The 19,946-nt window shown below is 39.9% G+C and overlaps 1 protein-coding gene across 1 annotated transcript; it reads left to right on the forward strand.

The window, feature by feature from the left end:
• Positions 1-325: 325 nt before the first annotated feature.
• LIG4 (DNA ligase 4) lies at positions 326-19,469 on the forward strand. The gene is made up of 2 exons (XM_063444671.1): positions 326-374; positions 16,477-19,469. The coding sequence occupies exon 2, from the start codon at positions 16,495-16,497 to the stop codon at positions 19,225-19,227; it is 2,733 nt and encodes a 910-aa protein (XP_063300741.1). The 5' UTR covers positions 326-374; positions 16,477-16,494; the 3' UTR covers positions 19,228-19,469.
• The last annotated feature ends 477 nt before the right edge of the window (positions 19,470-19,946 follow it).

Consider the following 19,946-nt stretch of genomic DNA (forward strand, 5'->3'; position numbering starts at 1 on the left):
AAATAAGGGCAAGTATCATTCAGGTAACGAGCCCTTGCATTCCACTTCTCTTACTCAGAGTCAGGTACGTTTCATATTATTATCTGATTCGTGGTAAGTCAGATAAGTAAAGAATCTGTTCGGCATTAAAAAAAAAAAAAAAAAAGTTATTTTGGGAAATCAAAGATGGCGCTTGCAGACTCAACGTATCTGACAGGAGGGTTAGCGTAATCTTAGAGTTCTACATATACCCAAACGACAGAGCCATTTACCTAACGCTTTAGTCTCTAGTGTTTAAACAAATCCCCTGGGCCGTCGGCGGATGATGACGTATCGATGTGACAGTGTTTACCAGCGGGGCTAGGCAGTGCAGTGACAGCACGTAGACCGAGCAGGTGAGGACAAGGAAGAAGCGTTCTTAATGGGCTTTTAACGAATTCTATGACAACTGTTCTAGAACGATATCCGTTATCAGCGCAATTTAAACATTTAAAAACTTAGTCTAAAAGTGAAATGTGTTTATATATAGATCATTTGTTTTTATTATTATCTATTTATTTTTTCTATTCAGAAACATTTTTCATAACATATTCAACAGGATAAAGTTTTATGTTAGTTTTTGGTATAGGACTTTATTCTATCTATCTATCTATCTATCTATCTATCTATCTATCTATCTATCTATCTATCTATCTATCTATCTATCTATCTATATCTATCTATCTATCTATATATATATCTGTCTATCTATCTATCTATCTATGTATCTATCTATCTATCTATCTATCGAATGTTTTTTCTTTGTTTGCTCAGTAGTACACATCTCCTTCTATGCTTCTGGGCCTGGATCCCTGTACGCTATTTCCTTGCGTAGACAAGGTTTTTTCGTTAGATATATATTTGAAACTTTCTAAAAAAACATTTTTAGCCAATAATTTTCAAGTTTGACAATTTAGGTGCTTTCAGTGTATAGATGGGTCCAGGTCCAAACATAGTGAATGGGAATGAAAGATGTGTCTCAATACATTAATTCAAATACATTGTGTTCAATTATAGTATAAATATATGCTCCTAGCTCCATGCCTAGATTAAGGTAGACTAGATAAATTATGCCCTACAGAATCTATGTTGGTTATAACATAATTATGTATGTCATACACTATATAATGACTTTATAACTAATTGTAAACTTTTATTGCCTGATCCTATTCTGCATTTATGCTCTGTGTATATTCTTCACATTGTATTTTTTCACTTTGATTTTTTCTGCACATTTGTTTGATCACATGGACTTTGCACATATCTAGATCTATTTATGCAGAGCTTGGGATACAGTGGCTCAGTTTTCTTCTCTACATACTTGTCTAGGCATGCATAGAGTTTTCTTCCGGTTTCTTTGGAACCGGGTGTTTGTTTTTACTCCTTTTACGTAGTTGCTTAGCAACCACGATACTTACGTAACACGTCACACGCACGATCCCACGTGGTATTTCACACTTCCGGGTTTCTCAGTCTGCCGGCTGTCCGATCATCTTACTGGTAAGCACACTACACACTTATGTATATATTGTAAGTACTTCACATATGTCACTGTGATCTTGATAAAGACCCAGGAGGGTCGAAACGTTGATTTTTTTTTTTTCCCTTTAACCACAGTTTATGTATTCGTTGTGAATACAGTAAATAATCTTTGCACTTGAATCAAGACCTAGTGTGCTCCCTTTATTGTTTTTTTTCTATATATATATATATATATATATATATAATATACAGGATTATTCACTAAAGGAAAAAAAAAACATTTTCTGTTTTGGTTTTCGGCCAAGGGAATGCTGAATTTTCATTTGGGTGCATCCCTACTAGTTATTTCAATATTGCACAGTTTTCTCCTCTCACTCATTGTCATATGTTACAAGAATGTCTTGCAGTATAATACACAGTTACATAACAAGCCATTTTGTCCCATCCCAAGTACTGCAGCCTATACCTGTGACTACGTGTGTGATGATATGCTGATTGTTAATGCTTAATAGTGGCTAATAAGCTGTACACATTACCTTTTACTCCTTAGACTTAGATATACAGTGGTACCTCGGTTTAAGAATTTAATGCGTTCTCCGGGACATTTTGTATTGCAAAAAATTTGTAAACAGAAATGCAGTTTCCAATAGGAATGCATTGAAAACCAATTAATCCGTTCTGGAGGTCAGATAAAAAGTCAAAATGAGCTGGCATGGAAACCAACCAACAATGCAGAACACACAGTAAAAGGCATGAAAACGAAGAAGCTCCGTTCCCTACCTTTCCACCGCTTGAGAAATGCACCCAAAAAAATCCAAAACAGCTACAAAAAATTTACAGAATGACTTCAAAATAAAAAAAAGCCGCTCCAACACCTCCACACGCGACACCACGTGCTACCCACATGCTCCAGCATGCAGGGGGTGGTGCTATAAATCTCCTAGGCGTAATGCATTCTGGGGAAACTTACTTTGTATTACGAAAAAAAATCGTAAGGCATTATTTTCAATGGATTTTCCTCTGTAAACCGAAAATTATGTTAACCGAGGCGTTTGTAAACCGAGGTACCACTGTACTTGGTAACTATTGTATATAATTGTACATGTTTTTTTGCCTTTAACCATCCTTACCGCTCAATAAATATGTTGGGCAGACTGCCGTCACATTCTATGTGATTTACTTTTAGAATGTTGATGCCAGTTTGTTAAATAAAAACAAAACACACACATATATACAAGTGTATTCCCTAGCTTCCAGCCCATTATTCTTTGTTTTCTCACCTACTTGAATGTTGGTCAAAAGATCAACGTTGTTTGTTAGAACCAGGTCTAGACAAGTCTTTCTAGTTGGTGCTTAAAATAAAAAAATAAACCACTTTATTGTACAAGTAAAACACAAAAACAAGGGATACCTTCTTGGTTACAAAGTTAAAAAATCCTGAGGCTGGGGGTGTGGCAAAGACTCGCATGGCGCCATACGAATAGAGCGAGAGCTCCTTCGGCACTTGGCAATTTCAGCTTGAATCCAAATAAAGCAGGCACTGAATCAGCCACACAATGCCCGGGAGGTACTTACCTACAGTAAAACGCTTTGCAAAAAGAACTGAGCACCAACACTGCAGATCTCAGCCCTGTCACCGCCGTGCAAGCCGTCGCAAGTTGGCGCTGGCGAGGCCAGATCACCAACATCCGGCTCAGACAGCGTGATCTCACCTTCCAGAAAACTTTGATATGAGCAACGGACCCCACGTTGCACACAATGCTGGAAGACCTTAAAACTACCATAAGGTCTGACTTCCAGAAGCTGGCCTCAGATATCAGGCGAGACCTACGAGCCATAGGTGAGCGAATGGCCCACCAGGAGGACAAGGCCGAAGAAATCATTGAGGCCCACAATACACTAGCTGATGCTTATACCGATTTGACGTCCAAATTACAATTTCTAGACACAAAGGTCATGGATTTAGAGGACAGAAGGGAAGGGAAACGGGACAGAAGATTACGCCAGAGAGGTGGATAAAATGTTTAAATGCCTTAAAATGCATGACCAAATGTTTCTCATATAGAGAATCACACCGCAAACTGGTCTACCGCTGGTATTTCAAGCCAGATAGACTGTCACATATATAGAGACTCCCCTGCTACCTGTTGATGCTGCAGCACAAAAGGGGGAACAATGTTCCACATTTGGTGGGAATGTGTGGGGACACAGCCACTTGGGGCACGGTTTGTAAAATGTAATTGCTAGGCTCGACCTAAAGCTTCCACTTTCTCCGGAAATCTATCTTTGGTTGGAATTCTCCCCCCTCCCCTCCCTCAGCTGTCTTTTTATGAGATGGTTCTGGTATCACATATAGCATTAGCAGCTAGGGCTCTCATAGCATTACCCTGGAAACCTGCTATTTGCCCGACTGAAACCATGCTTAGAGAAAAAATTTCCCTAAATTATACGTATGAATGCATGTCTATCATATCGACACAACAACAACTTAAAGTAACCAACATCTGGGGAAAATGGCGCAACAAATGCTCGGACTCCCAGGGATCAGATTGCCATTATTGCCCAGAAAGATGTCTGTTGTCGCGCCATGTTCTTGATATGGATAACTCGCATAGAGGACCAAGACAAAGGTCATGTTTTCTCTTTTTTTTTTTTTTTGTAAACTTTCTTTGTTACTGTTATACCTTGTTCATTGCCGATACATATCTGTATAGCGACTGCTGTACATTTTACTGTATTAATGTGAGTCACGGCCAGATATAATGTTAATCAACTGGTACTAGGCTATGACCACCCCTATGTACAATCCTGTAAATGCTAGGTCGTATCTCTGTTGCTAACTTGTATGATGTATTGGTGTTCTGTTTAAATATCAATAAAATACAATTATTAAAACAATCCTAAGGCTTAAAACTAAAGAGGGGGTGCCACCAAGTTGGTATAAGATCCAAATAATAAATAACTTGCATTGCCCCTAAATATATTGAATCCATTATATCAGGCCTCCCGACTATCCTGCGTTCATCAAAACAGTCCTGATTCCGGGGTCCGGGAAGCTATCCACAGGCAGCTCTCACAGGCTGAGGGTGCAAGTTTTGTTTTAGGGGGACTTTTTTGGAATATCATTTTAGTAGTTTTTTTTTTTTTTTTTTTTTTTTTTTTTAATTCTGTGAATCAAGAAGATTAAGGAATACATGCTAGCATGATACATTTCTAAAGATTTTCATAGTTGCTAAAGGACATTGTTTGCAGTTCAGTAATACTCCTGAATGTAAGCATGTTTCACCACGCATGAGCCTTGTTTGGTGTCCAGTAATGTTCTCCGCTTCACGTGTTATTATCGCAACAATATAGTGCAGATTGAACAGAGATCAATGCTTAACTTAAAAACAGTAACATATTAGCTTGATTATAAGACGACTCCCAAATTTTGGATCGTTTTAAAAAAAAAAAAAAAAGAAAAAGGTCTACCCTATGGGAAAAAAATTAAATGTACACACACACTGACACATATGCAGATACAAAATCACACATAATGACACACATGCAGATACAAAGTCTCACATACTCACACCTTCAGATACACACACACACACACACACACACACACACACACAAACACGTGTGTGTGTGTATATATATATATATATATAGTGTGTGTGTGTGTGTATATATATATATATATATATCGGCCAATGCCATCAGCAACATGCACAGCATTTCAATGCATTGACCACATAGAGCACGGTAGGGATAGACCGATAATTGGTTAGCTAATATTCCGGATTTTGGCAAATATCGGTATTTGCCACTATTGATAGCGATATCGCCGATAATGTGAGAGGCGCCTGTGGCCCAGCACACGCTGGACCGGCGCGTCCATAAGGCAGCAGAGGCGGCTGTCTTGGGGTGCACCGGCTCTGCGGGCACAAGAATCGAGTGAATCGAGCACAGCGCTCCCCCCCCCCACCTGTCACTCAGTGAAGCATGGTTGAGTGGAGCAGAGGTGCACTGCGCACCATTAGCGCCTTTAGAAACATCGCCTGGCATTTAGCTGGGAGCACTCACTGCACTCCTCAGTGATAGCTGCTAGCTCGTCGCCGCACCAATACAGCCCAGAAGACAGGAGAGCGCTTAATATAGAGTGTAAGTATCCTCCTATAACAGTGTGGACATTATATATACAGTATATGCCATGTACACATTATATGTCTCGATTATAAGACCACTGCAATTATAAGACCGTTTTTTTTTTTAAACCTAGTTTTATAATCGAACAATTACGGTAATTTAATTCATGAAGTACATTTGGTAGTGATGCTTATATTAGTTTTAAATAATATCTAAAACAAAACAAACAAACAGATTTGGTGTAGTTCGGTGTGTTATTGTGCTGGTAAAATAGATACAAATTAAGAACCTATGTGTAGAATTCAAAGCATTAGAGGTCTCGTGATTTTATTAGTTTTTTTTTTTTTTTTTCTTCTCCTTACCTAGTTTGTACATGCTATCATATTAAGTTGTGTACAAATATGTACATTGTAAAACAAACTAGGAATTATGACACAAGTGATCATGTAATGCTAAACCCATTAAAATTATTTCTGTTTTAGTGATTCCCTACCTAATTTTTAGAGAGAACAGTGAACTTTTATATATTGCATACATAAAAGTGATAATAATCTATATAGGCAGTGTTTCTGCTTGAAGCGCTGCACATACAGAATAATCTGCACTTTTGTACCGAGGCTAGTTGCCCCCCTGCACAAGTGATTTTTGCAGATCTGTTTGTGTCCATTCCATGCACAAATTACATCTGTTGTCTGCATTCTGGCAACAGTCGCAGTTCACTTCTAACCCTGCAGGCAGTGTTTAGAGCATGTCTGCAAGGGGAAGCTTCAGTGTCCCCTTCCATCCTCTCAGCCTTCCTCCATGACAATATATCATCAGGTTTGTTTAATACATGAAAACCTTCCCTTTGTACATCACTAGCATATGCGTGCTGAGACAGGGAAGATGGTGCAATCAAATGCTTGCCTGAAAAGCCTGTGATTGGACCTCAGATTGACAAGGCAAGAGTCATGATGAGGGGTGGAGAACCTCACCCAGAGTTGGATTCAAGGCGAGTTTAAAGTAAAAGTATACAAACCTGTATTGCTAATATTATAGTGCTGCAATAGCAGTTTAGCCTCCCCCTCCTCCCGTCCGAGTGTTTAAAGGAACACTATAGGCTTAGGAACACAAACATGTATTCTGATTGTACTCACCAGAGCAACTACATTAAGCTGTAGTTGTTCTGGTGACTATAGTGTCCATTTAAACATATCTTTTCTCCATCACCTTGCTGGTCTCGACATGGCTGGTCCTGCCACCAGTCTTGATGATCTCAGCCAATCCAAGGCTTTCCTATAGGAAAGCATTGGGAGCCTATTGTACATGCGCAGCACAACGCTGCACTGTCCCAGTCAGCATCTCCTCATAGAGATGCATTGAATCAATGCATCTCTATGGGGAATGTTCAGCGTCTCCAAACTGAACAACAGTGACACAGCAGCACTGAAACAGTAAGCACCTAGTTTTCTGAATGACTGCCACTAGAGGTGTTACAAGGCAGTAATGTAAACACTGCCTTTTCTCTTAAAAAGCCTGCAGGAACATGCTATATATTCCAGAACAAATCGATTAAGCTGTAGTTGTTCTGCTGATTATAGTGTTCCTTCAAGGTTTAAGCCAAAGCTGTGTTGATGCCTATAATATCCCTTTAACCCCTTAAGGACCAAACTTCTGGAATAAAAGGGAATCATGACATGTCACATGTCATGTGTCCTTAAGGGGTTAAGCCATTTGTTGCTAACACGTATGCCAGGAAAATGGATCTTCTGTCTGATATGAGTTATGCCAACTTGCAAGATGTAATGGTAAATATCACAGTTCTTTAAAATGACTTCAAAGTGTAACTGATTCAACAGCAATGTGATTATTCACACTTCTTTGTAAATTGACATGCAGGTTGTTCGTTCGTTCTTTTTTTTTTTTGTATGCTGTGTTTCAAATCGCTTTGCGTATAACTTTGGTTTAGGACAACATTCATGTTCTAGTACTCAGTATTTTGGTAATGAAGCCATTATTATTTGAAAATGTATGTTTCTACACTCATATACTTCTCATCTGTTCTGCTTTAGGCATGTCATTCACAGATTCTTTACCCTCTTCTGTGAACACCAGAGACCAAGTCCCACAAAGCACAGCATGAGCACATCATTAGTTGGATTTGCAACTTAGGACTTTTATCCCATGCAAGAGTACTACAGTAATGGGCAGCCGTAAGTGCAACTGGCTAGCAAGGGGGCCAGGCAGATGGCAACATACGTGTTATGTTTATGGCACTGCCCCTGTTAAGAGATGTGCTGAGTTTCATCATGTTGGCAAGGAGAGTGGCTTTACATATACTTTAAGGGATACTATAGTGCCAGGAATACACTGGCACTATCGCTACTTCTGCCTACCACCTCTATCATTACTCCCTCCCCACCCCCACCAACATTAATAAAGGGTTAAAAACCCTTTATTTACTTACCTGATCCCAGCACTGGTGTCCCTCGGCGCTGGGTCGCTCTCTCCAACGTCCTGTGACGAGCTGGCACTAATTATGCACTAGATCTCCCCTTTGGAAAGCATTGAGGACTTCTAGTGTCAGATACCGGACCAAAGGTCCATTTCAATCCAGGAAGCTGTATGGGAGACAGCCACAGGAGGAAAAGCAGACCTGGTGGGTCAGAGAGGATAGGGCGCCCCCTAGTGAATATCTATATATACATATGTACAAAAGGTAAAATATAACTTTTAATAGTTAATACATAAAAATGCTTAAGGTTGGGACCCGGAAACAGAAATAAAATGATGGTGAAAATAACATACAAAAAATAAATAATAATAAAGAAAAATAACTAGATGGGAGGATATAAATAAATGTGAGAGCGTGCTGGATGGGGATAAAGTAACTTGAGGTGATGTCTCAAGAGTTACTGTATGGAAAAAACACACACCCCCCAAACAGCTGTCTATCTCACAAATACACAGTAAACTCTTAGTTAACTCGTGCTGTGCACCCTCCATATATTTACCACTAACAGTATCCAGTACGGAATCTGATGGGGTAGAAACAGTGGCACACTATAATATGCCTCTAGTGAGGGGAATTGACGCAACAAGAGAGTAGTATTAAGAATGAGTGTATCATATAGTGGAGATCTGTCTAAGGATTGTACTAGTGTATCTAGAATTGATACAGTTGTAGGAGCAATGTCTCTGGGGTTGGGGAACAGGGTTCGGTGAGGAGAGAGCAACCAACACTATTGAGACAGTGCTAAAGGCACTAACCGCCCATATATGCAGTGCTATCTTGGAAGGAAAATCTCTCTATATCCGCCAAACATCCCCCCATCCGCACCCCACTTGAATGGAGATACTGTGACTCTTGGAGATGGCTGCAGGAACAAAATCTCGGTGTTTAGAGAGCGCTCACTAGCTGACATGCGGGGTTACCGAGGACCAGATGTGGACCAGCCAACTTGCTGGACTTGGAGAATGGTTTTAAATTTTGAATTTTTAAAACACTTAGTAAATTCCCTCTACACCCTTGTCGCATACAGCACCGGCTCAAAGTACCAATACACCAATTCTGTCCCCTATTCGCCACCCCTCTAAATCGAAGAGAGACTCTGTATCACACTATGAGGATCAATTCCGATTTGCTCAACTTGCTATCTAGTAATCCATTCAAACAGACTCGTAGCATATCCTCCCTATCTGCCTGCCTGACACGTGTTTCGGCGCCAATACAAGCGCCTTCTTCTGAGGCTAAACGAAAAAAAGAGCACGGGAGCCCCTTAAATATCCCTAAAGGTTAAGTCCCGGCTGTGGGCGTGTTTTGACATTTTTGCGCCCAGACACGCCGGGAGCGGATTAACCCCGCCCCTTAGCTGTGTGTCTATAGCTGATTGGATAGTATTACTGGGACTCACCAGGTCCATTAACCCTTTCAGTGCTCGTGGCAATTAAAGAATCCAGGAGTATGATAAATCCTGATATATATGCACAGAGGGGGCTATTCCCGGTGAACAGTGCCTGTCTAGCAGGTAATAAAGTGTCAGTCGGTATGAAAGTACGGGGCCGGAAAAATACAGTTGCCGGGGGCCATAGGGTAGCCTCCAGTCGTACCGGTCCTCTATTAAGAGACGACTACTAAAGGTCCATGGAGTAATAGTGTTGGGATCCAATCACATGAGGGTCAGTCAGTAGACACAGAGGGGGTTCTGGTGCACAATGAATTATGCACTGGGATATAGGGACCCCGTTGGTAAAACTTAAATAGAACAGTGATGAATGAAAATAAACAAAGTATGCAAAATGAAACAAAATATAATACAATGAAACAAAGTAAATGAAAAAAATGATGAATGAAGTGTAACGAAAGTATAAACAGTCCCTAAAGAAAATATGTACAAATGTAATATAATCATTTTGTTATTAAAAACCTGGTGTGATTATTTCTCAATAAAGGGGGTGAATGTAAATCCCTCATTTAAACCATTGGGGGCCAAGGTTTTAAACCTATAAATCCAATAACACTCTCTTTTGAGTAGAGTGTTGTCCAAGTCTCCACCTCTATGACCTAAAGTCACTCGCTCAATGCCAGCAAACCTAACACCCTTGGGGTCACCAGAGTGTTGGTTTCTGATGTGTCTCGCCACGGGTGTATCCCTCAGGTTTCTCACGGAATGTATATGTTCCATGATTCGCCTTTTAAAGGGGCGAATCGTTTTGCCCACATATTTGAGGCCACATTCGCAGATCAGGAGGTAAACTATACCTTTGGTACTGCAATTGAAAAATTGTTTGACATTGCAGATCACCTGATCGCTTGAGTCCATAAGGTGTTTAGAGTCTTTGTAGATGTAATTGCATGCAACGCATTTGCCACACTTGTAAGTACCCTGTACTGAAAGCCAGTTGTGTCCAGATTTCTTGGAAGATAGATGGCTAGGTACTAGTGTCTCTTTTAAATTTCTACCTCTCCGTGCTGTTAAAGATACGTAGGGGGTGACTGTCCCCTTGAAATGGGGGTCTTGTGATATAAGTGGCCAGAACCTGCCTAGTATCTTTTTGGCCTGGTTCCAGCCTGAGTCAAAATTAGCGATGCAGCGAATAGGCGTTTGTGTGGTAAGTGTCAATGTGTCACTGAGGAGTTCCGATCTGTCACTATGTAGAGCCCTCTGGTACGCTTGTTTTAGACAGCGGTTGGGGTAACCCCTCTCTTTAAATCTTTGTCTGAGGAGTTTGGCTTGGATGGTAAACTCCTCCACGTTAGAACAGTTCCTCCTGAGGCGGAGATATTGCCCCACAGGGATACCTCTCTTTAGTGCAGTGGGATGGTGGCTCTCCCACCTCAACATGGTGTTGGTTGAGGTTGGTTTCCTGAATAGGGTCGTCTCTATGGTTTGTTTTGATGTGGTCGTGAACGTACAGTCCAGGAAGTTTAAGGAGGATCCACCTATCTCCATTGTGAACTTCAGGTTAAGGTCATTGGAATTCAAGGTCTCTACAAAAGATGAGAAGTGATCTCTCGTTCCGGTCCACACCACTAGTACGTCATCTATATAGCGTTTCCACATATAGACGAATTTGGTGTATTCGATGTTGGGGTTACTGAAGACCACATGCTCCTCCCACCAACCCAGGTGCAGGTTGGCATACGATGGGGCACAAGATGTCCCCATAGCTGTACCCTGCACCTGGTGGTAGTACTGTCCGTTGAACAGGAAAAAATTATGGGTCAGGACAAACTGTAATAGGTCTATTACAAAAGAGGTGTGGGCCTGATGTCTAGGACCACGTGTTTGCAAGTAGTGCTTGGTGTGTCTTAAACCCAGGGAGTGGGGAATAGATGAATAGAGTGCTTCTACATCCAAGCTGCATAGAATGGCATTTTCAGGGAGATTGATGGAAGCTAGGCATTTTAAGGTGTCCTTGGTGTCCCTGAGATAGGAGGGTAATTGCTCTACAAAAGGACGAAGAATCTTGTCTATATAGACACTGGCTTTACAAGTTAAGTTGTTAGACCCCGACACTATAGGTCTAGCAGACAGGACGTCATACTGTTTATGCACCTTTGGTAGACAGTAGAAGGTGGACACAGTGGGGCACTTTATGTATATGTATGAATATTCATCTTTGCCCAAGATTCCCTCATCGAAGGCTTTGTCGAGGAGGTTTTTAAGTGTTCGTAGAAATTTGGTCGAGGGGTCTGATGGTAGATGTTTATAGGTGGTACTGTCCTTGAGTATATTTAGGGCCATTTGTACATATTGTGTTTTATTCTGTACCACTATGTTACCCCCCTTGTCTGCCGGATTAATGACAATGTCGTCATTTGCCTGTAGTTCACAGAGGGCTTGCCATTCAATCCTTGAAAGGTTACTGTGTGGTCGAAGTTGGAGGTTATCCAATCTTAGATCTTGTATCATCTTACAGGACGACTCTACGAACATATCAATGTTCTTATAGTCCCTGATGTTCGGGGTGAATTTACTCTTGGTTCTAAGGTCGGTGTAAGGTAGCAAGTCGGAGTCATCATTCTCATCAAGTAATGTTACTAGATCTTGAAGGCACTGATATTCCCTCATATTGAAACCCAGGTCTCTGGCTTTTTTCTCTTTCTCAATGAGGAAGAATTTATGGAGGGCCAATCTCCGTCCAAAAAGGTGGATATCCTTTATCCATTCAAACTTGTTGAATAGAGGGACTGGGACGAAGGATAACCCCTTTACGAGAACCTGGACCTGGGTTTCTGTAAGTGCCTCATCTGAGAAGTTGATGACTTTATTGCTAAAGTTTAGTACCGTTTGCGTGACCTCCCCCTGTACCGTGTCTGCCTGTATTGTGCTTGTGGTTCCCCCTCTCGGGGGTTTTGGCCTAAAAAAGCCACCCCTTTTTTCAGTATACCTCTTGTTTGAGGGGCGTTAGAGGATGTAGAGCTAGTGTTTGAGCTTTCAGTGTCTGTATCAGAAGTTTCGTATTCTGATGTTGAATATTGGTCTGAGTCAGTACGTATGTTTTTTCTGTTGAATTTTCTATAGACTCTACCATTTTTATAGTCTAGATTATCCCTTATAAACTTTTTGTGTTTCCGATTTTTAATGGTATCTTTGTACTTGTTCAAGTTATGCTGGAGTTTCAATTCTTGTGAGTCAAAGGATGGATCATCTTTATGTTTTTGAACAGCTTCTACTGCTTCTTTAACATTGTTATTTATGAGTTCCAATCTTTGACTCTCAAATTTACAGATAATATTCATAAAGGTGCGGGAGCATAGATTAGCTGCATCCTCCCATTCCTTTAGGAGGGCAGTATCCTCCATTTGCATATTAGGCAAAACTTGAATTCTAAGACCTCTAGGAATCATAGATTTATTAAGGTAGTTATGGATAGAAGAAATTTCCCAGCCCAGTCTGATCTGTTGTTTGCAGGCATTGGAAACAAGTCTGAATTTGGATTCAATGCTGGTATCTTGGGAAAGCCACAGGAGGCAGACTTAGTACTGCTATATTTTACAAAAAGGGACATTGCTGAGCTGAAGTGGTCTGGGTGCCTATAGTGTCCCTTTAAAAAAAATAAAAATAATAATAGTTATTTACTATGTCTGTGCTAGTTTTACTTTACTTATTTTTTTTTTTTAAATAGTTCTTTGCGTACTTAAGCTGCAATATTAACTACTATAACACTTAGCAATTCCTAATAACATTTCTGTATTTGTTTTTTCTTTTGCAGAGCACAACTGCAGTCGGGAATAGTGTGGATATTTTGCATTTAGATACGCCTGAAATTTATATTGACGATTTTTTAAGGTATATTGTAAATGCAACATTTTCAGAAACTATTTAAAGAAGTGCCATGAGGACACTAGTTAAACAATTCATCAAATAAAACACGTTTCACATTGTGTTAATTTACAAAAATACGAATTTTGTACTGTATATTCTATTATTTTCACTATTATAAATAAATTAAAACAGAATTTTTTTTAAATCATTCATCCTGTAAGAAAGGTTCAATTTGCAAATATGTTACAGGTATATATTGTGTTAGTGTTGTTAAATGATTTTACAAATCCCATATGAAGAAAGCAATAAGCATAGATTATTGCTGTACGTGTTCTATAGATTTATCTCCCCACACATGGGCAGTGGCTTACTGATATCCCACTTAAGAATTAAAGTAACTCGTCGTCTTGCATCCGTTTTACTTCATCTTAATCAAGTAATAATATTAGGTGGGCAGTTGAGGCACTTAACTCTGCTTTTAATCTGGTAATTGTATGATTGTCAAGTAACATGATGACAGACCATCCTTTTCAAAAACACATTGCTTTAATGAAAGATTTATTTTTATTTTTTTATTTAATTCTTTATTTTCTTTGTGCATGGAATAACAAAGCATCAATCAATGCCACAACAGCATTTTCAAAAGCATAAACATCATGGGTTTACATATATGGCATGAGGGTTTCTGCACATTTTTTTTGATAAGATATGAACTCGCTATTCCGTCATTAATGCCTTATTAAGTCGATTGTCGTACGAGAGGCAGACAAAGCTTAAAATAAGAATAGCAAAACCAAGCTGGGTGCATGTTGGTCTTCCATAATGTATACTTCAGTCGTCTGAGTACAATAGCTTAGGGTTGGTGAATGTGTTTAATTTCGTCGCTTAGACCTCGGGCCCTAGGAGCAGTCTTGCTTCATTCGCTTAACTGTGCTCTGGTATGGCGTGTATGTTCTATGTGGTAGTGAGCAGTGACAGGCGGTCCGATCAGTCCAGTCGTAGAGAGACAGGTGGGTCATGTGTGGAGTGTTATGTCCATCTCTAGTAAGGTCGCGTTGCCTATGTAAATTAAGTGTGCCTATTCTAGTCCTGCATGTGTCCCTAGTCAGGTTAAACATCATTTAATCATGCATTTATGAGTTCAATAAGTAGCGGACACTTAGAGACAAGCTGGTGAGATTCATATGCTGGGTGTTCATAATTACGGTGTGGTCCATAGGCAGGCATCTTGATGGGGTATAGCACCAGGCATTCTGTCTCAGGCTTTGGTGGCATAAAGTTCCTGAGGGGAAGGTGGCGAAAGGTAAGTCTTTCATTTAGACCAAGTCCCTCTTCAGACGGACGGGATCTGTCTCTCCTCTGCAGCTGCTGGTGTGTGTTGTCAGGACGCTCAGGCTGTAGTGCTGGGCGAGACTTCTGCTTTGCCTACTCTGCTTGCGTTGGTGTCTCTGGCAGCGGCAATGTGGACGGTGTACATTGCCCTCTTCCTGTGTTGGCGTGTCCCCTAGTGCAGCGGTAGTTGTGGGTCGCTACTTTCTCTCTGGGGCGGTATGTTGCTCTGCTTGCAGAGGTGAGGGTGTTCTGGGGACCCGCAGTCGGGCTCTGATGGGCTTGCCTCTGCTGGGGTAGGCGGCCTGCTTAGAAACAGGGGTGCTTGTGGTGAGCCGCCATTATGGACGAGCAGCTTGGGGAGGTACTGGTCTGGGCTCCATCCCACGTGGCCTCTGCCATCTTGGCGTCCGTGTTTGGTGCGCGGGTTATGGTGGCCTTGCTGCTTCGCTTGGCAGACCTGTCGGTGGTCGGGTCCCGAGGGTGAGGACCGGGATCACCCCCCCGGTCCATAGGGGGGGGTGCATGGCCGGTTCCCCCGTAGGTCTGACTCTGAGCGCCGGATGGAGTGCGGCAGGGCAGCGGCCGTCCGCCCCGCTCGCCTCCGGAGTAGGCCGCTATGGAGTCAGGTCGGCTTCCTCCTCCAGGGGACTGAAGCCTGTCGGGCCAGCCTCACCCTGGTTCCAGGGTACTCCGCCTGATGGGGGCCGCCGTCGCCGGTCAATTTAATGCTAAATTCCTGTGTAGTTTCGCCTCAGGCTGCAGGAGCTGGTCCGACATGCGACCAGCTAGCTCGGCGGTCCGGCCCCGCCCCCCCGAAAGATTTATTTTTAAGTGTATGTTTGTTGTGTTCTTCTGTTATTTGGTGTGTGTGTGTGTGTGTGTGTGTATATATATATATATATATATATATATATATATATATATATATATATATATGTGTGTGTGTGTGTATGTATGTATATATTCTTTCATAGTTCTAATTTTATTAGATGTACTTATGTTTAATGTTTATTAGGGCCCTGCACAATGAGCTTACATGCTAGAGGGAGTGGGGTAAAGTGACACAAAATGTAAGAGTAGGAGTAGAGAAGTAGATTGGTAGAATTGTATTGTGTGTTTATTTATTTTTATTTTATTTTTTTATGACAGTTGAAAGAGAGGAATCAGTTGGGAGCCATAACAGTTTAGTTGATTGATTTTGAAGGAGTGGAGACTGGGTGAGCATCTAACGTAAATGGGAAGGGAGTTTTACAGGAATGGTGCAGCCAGGTGAGCATCAGAGGTGGGAGTACGAACAGAGGATAGACGTAGGTCTTCAGCAGAGCAGAGCATAGGGGCCTAGATGGGACATACTTGTGTATTGGGGAGGATAGATAGGTGGGGAGTAGCATTATGTAAAGATTTTAAATTGAGCCTTATATCTTATGGGAACCCAATGCAGATGCACAATAGTAATTTTTGATTGGGGGGGTATATTTATTCTGATGCCATCTGGAAATATACATCATACTACTAAATTTAAAAGTTGAAAATAAATCTCTTTTATGGAAAATAAATAAAATAAAAAAACATTTTAAAAAAGTAATTCAAAATATCGTATTCTTTTAAAGAATGAAAATATCTCCATGTTTGTGAATTTTATTATATTGCTTTCCTTTTAGTTCTAATTCAATACTGAAAAGTATTTTGATGATTCTATTGTCATCTCTGATCTTGATTATGTTTAAACTTGCAGTACATTTGTCTTTTCTCTTTTTTATAGGTATACACAATATTCCTAATGTCTTCAACAATTCCTTCACATTCTGGAGCTAAAAAAACAGTAGCATCAGAAGTACCATTTGCTGATCTTTGTTCTACTTTGGAAAGAATTCAAAAATCCAAGAGCCGAGCTGATAAAAGCAAAGTTTTTAAACAGTTTGTTGATTCATGGAGAAAATTTCATGGTGCCCTTTATAAAAATAATCCACAAACTACAGATTCTTTTTATCCAGCCATGAGACTTATTCTTCCACAACTCGAGAGAGAACGAATGGCTTATGGCATCAAAGAAACAATGCTTGCTAAGCTATATATTAAAGTACTTGGATTGCCAAAGGATGGTAAAGATGCTTTGAAACTTTTAAATTACAGAACACCTGCAGGTTCACATGGGGATGCTGGGGATTTTGCTGCAATTGCGTACTTTGTACTAAAATCCCGTTGTACAAAGGATGGCGATTTGTCCATAAAGGAAGTAAATGATCATTTAGACCTGATTGCAAGCAATAATGCAGCAAAAAAGAAAGAACAAATTGAAAGAAGCCTACTTCATTTGATTGCTCACACCACTTCCCTGGAACAGAAATGGCTTATCAGAATGATTATAAAGGATATGAAACTTGGTTTGAGCCAGCAAACGATATTCTCTGTCTTCCACAAAGATGCTTTGGAGCTCCACAATGTCACCACTGATCTTGAAAAAGTATGCCAGCAGCTACATGACCCTTCTGTCTGTCTTAGTGATGTTTCCATTTCACTGTTTTCTGCTTTTAAGCCAATGCTTGCTGCAATTGCAAATATACAGCAGATAGAAAAGCAAATGAACCAACAGAGTTTCTACATTGAGACAAAGCTGGATGGTGAGCGAATGCAAATGCATAAAGATGGAGATGTATATAAATATTTCTCCCGGAATGGATTTGATTACACACCACAGTTTGGTGCAACACCTCTTGAAGGATCTTTGACTCCATTTATTCATAATGTATTTAGATTAGATGTGCAAAACTGCATACTTGATGGGGAGATGATGGCTTACAATCCAAATACTCAAACATTCATGCAAAAAGGAAACAAATTTGACATAAAGAAGATGGTAGATGATTCAGAACTGCAAACATGCTTCTGCATTTTTGATGTTTTAATGTTTAATGATAAAAAACTAGCACATGAACCACTGAGAAACCGACATGGTACCCTCCATGAAATATTTACCCCAGTTAAGGGCAGAATTCATATTGTTGAAAAGAAAGAAGCCAGTACAAAAAAGCATGTGGTAGATGCACTTAATGAAGCAATTGATAACCGGGAAGAAGGAATTATGATTAAAGACCCCATGTCTATATACAAGCCAGATAAACGTGGAGAGGGATGGTTAAAAATTAAGCCAGAGTATGTGAATGGTTTAATGGATGAGCTAGACCTCCTAATCATTGGAGGTTATTGGGGAAAGGGATTACGTGGCGGTATGATGTCTCATTTCCTATGTGCTGTTGCAGAAGCCCCACAACCAGGTGAAAAGCCATCAGTTTTTCACTCACTCTGTCGTGTTGGCTCTGGTTATACAATGAAAGAGTTGTATGACCTTGGTTTAAAGCTTGCTCCACACTGGAAGCCATATCGAAAAAGAGACCCCCCTGTTAATATCCTTTGTGGAAATGAAAAACCTGAAGTGTACATACAACCGTGTAACTCTGTCATTGTACAAATAAAAGCAGCAGAGATTGTGGCGAGTGATATGTACAAAACAAGTTGCACTCTTCGTTTTCCACGCATTGAAAAAATAAGAGATGACAAAGAGTGGTTTGATTGCATGACTCTTGATGACTTAGAACAATTCAGGGAAAAGGCCTCTGGGAAACTGGCTTCAAAACACCTGAATATTGATGATGAGCCTCAGAGTAAGAAGAGGAAAACTGCAACCAAGATCAAAAAAGTAATTGGTATTGTTTCACATCTAAAAGCACCTGATCTTACTACCGTTCATAAACAATCCACAATGTTTGAAGATGTAGAATTTTGTGTGATGAGTGGAACAGATGAGCATTCAAAAAGTGATCTAGAAACCAAAATTGCTTCATGTGGGGGTATTGTGGTGCAAAATCCAGGTCAGGATACATATTGTGTTATTGCAGGAACTATCAATGTAAGAGTAAAAAATATTATTTCTTCAGATAAACATGACGTTGTTAGAGCAACATGGCTCATAGAGTGCTTTAGTAAGAAAACATTTGTACCCTGGCAGCCTCACCATATGATACATATGTGCCCATCTACCAAAGAACACTTTGCATGTGAGTATGACTCTTACGGCGACAGCTACATTATGGACACTAATGAGGTAGAACTGAAGGATGTTTTTAACAGAATGTCTTATATTAAAGAGAAAGTACCCCTGGACATGATTGCTGATTTAGAACATCGATACTCATGGGACAACTCTTCTAACATATTTCGACACTGTGTCATATATGTAGATTATTTTGCCACAGTTAATGATCCAAACACCAAAATAGACTCATCCAGTTTAGCAATAAGAGCACTACAGCTACGCTTCCATGGAGCGAAAGTAAAAAACCATCTTAATGAAGGACTGTCACATGTATTAGTTGGTGATGATTTAACTCGCGTGGGAGAAATTAAAATCACAAGAAGAACTTTTGAAAGAAAGTTTAAAATTGTGTCACAGTCATGGGTACTGGACTCGTTAAATATGGGAACACTCCAGGAAGAATACAAATATTTAATGTAAAATGTCATACTTTTAAATGTTTTTAACTTGTTTTATTGTATTCTGTATTTTTTTTTGTTATTCTTATTTATTTTGGTGCTTTTAATTTTTAGCATATTAGTAAATGTTTTACTCGTTCTTGAATTATTTCTCTGTGGGGAGAGCTGCATTTTGCTTGCAGAATTAGTGTATGCTGTTTTAAACTGATATCCGTGGTATCTTTTCAAACATTTTTGAGAAACTAAACTTACTTGTTATCTGGTTGTGTGTCAAAAATATAATATGTTTATAAATCTACTTTTAAAACGTTGCATTTTTAATCCTGATTTAATAAAATATATATATATATATATAGGTTTTTTTTATGTTACTTTATTTTTGAGTACTTTTTGCAGAAAGCTGGATACAGTCTGGCTAATGCAAACATAAAACAAAATATTTTCTCTGCTTTCATAGTTGGATTGTAATATTGGCTGAAAGTCATGTTCAGCCACAATCATTCACACATCTACTATTGATGTTGCTGCAATAGCAGATCAACAAACGTTTATTTTACACATTCAATAATATATCTTTTAAATATTCTATTTTTCAGAAATGAGTATCTAGCTATTGTTTAACCCCTTAGTGACCAGACCGTTTTTCAATTTTCTTACCGTTAAGGACCAGGGCTCTTTTTACAGGGCTCTTTTTCTCTCACATTGTACTTTAGGCATGGATTCTCAGTTCCTGTTTAGTGT

Source organism: Pelobates fuscus, chromosome 1 (genome assembly GCF_036172605.1).
Source record: "Pelobates fuscus isolate aPelFus1 chromosome 1, aPelFus1.pri, whole genome shotgun sequence".
Lineage (NCBI taxonomy): Eukaryota > Metazoa > Chordata > Amphibia > Anura > Pelobatidae > Pelobates > Pelobates fuscus.

What these genes read in the sequence shown, in the direction of transcription:
- LIG4 (XM_063444671.1), top strand. Translation starts at nt 16,495, where the DNA reads ATGTCTTCAACAATTCCTTCACATTCTGGAGCTAAAAAAACAGTAGCA.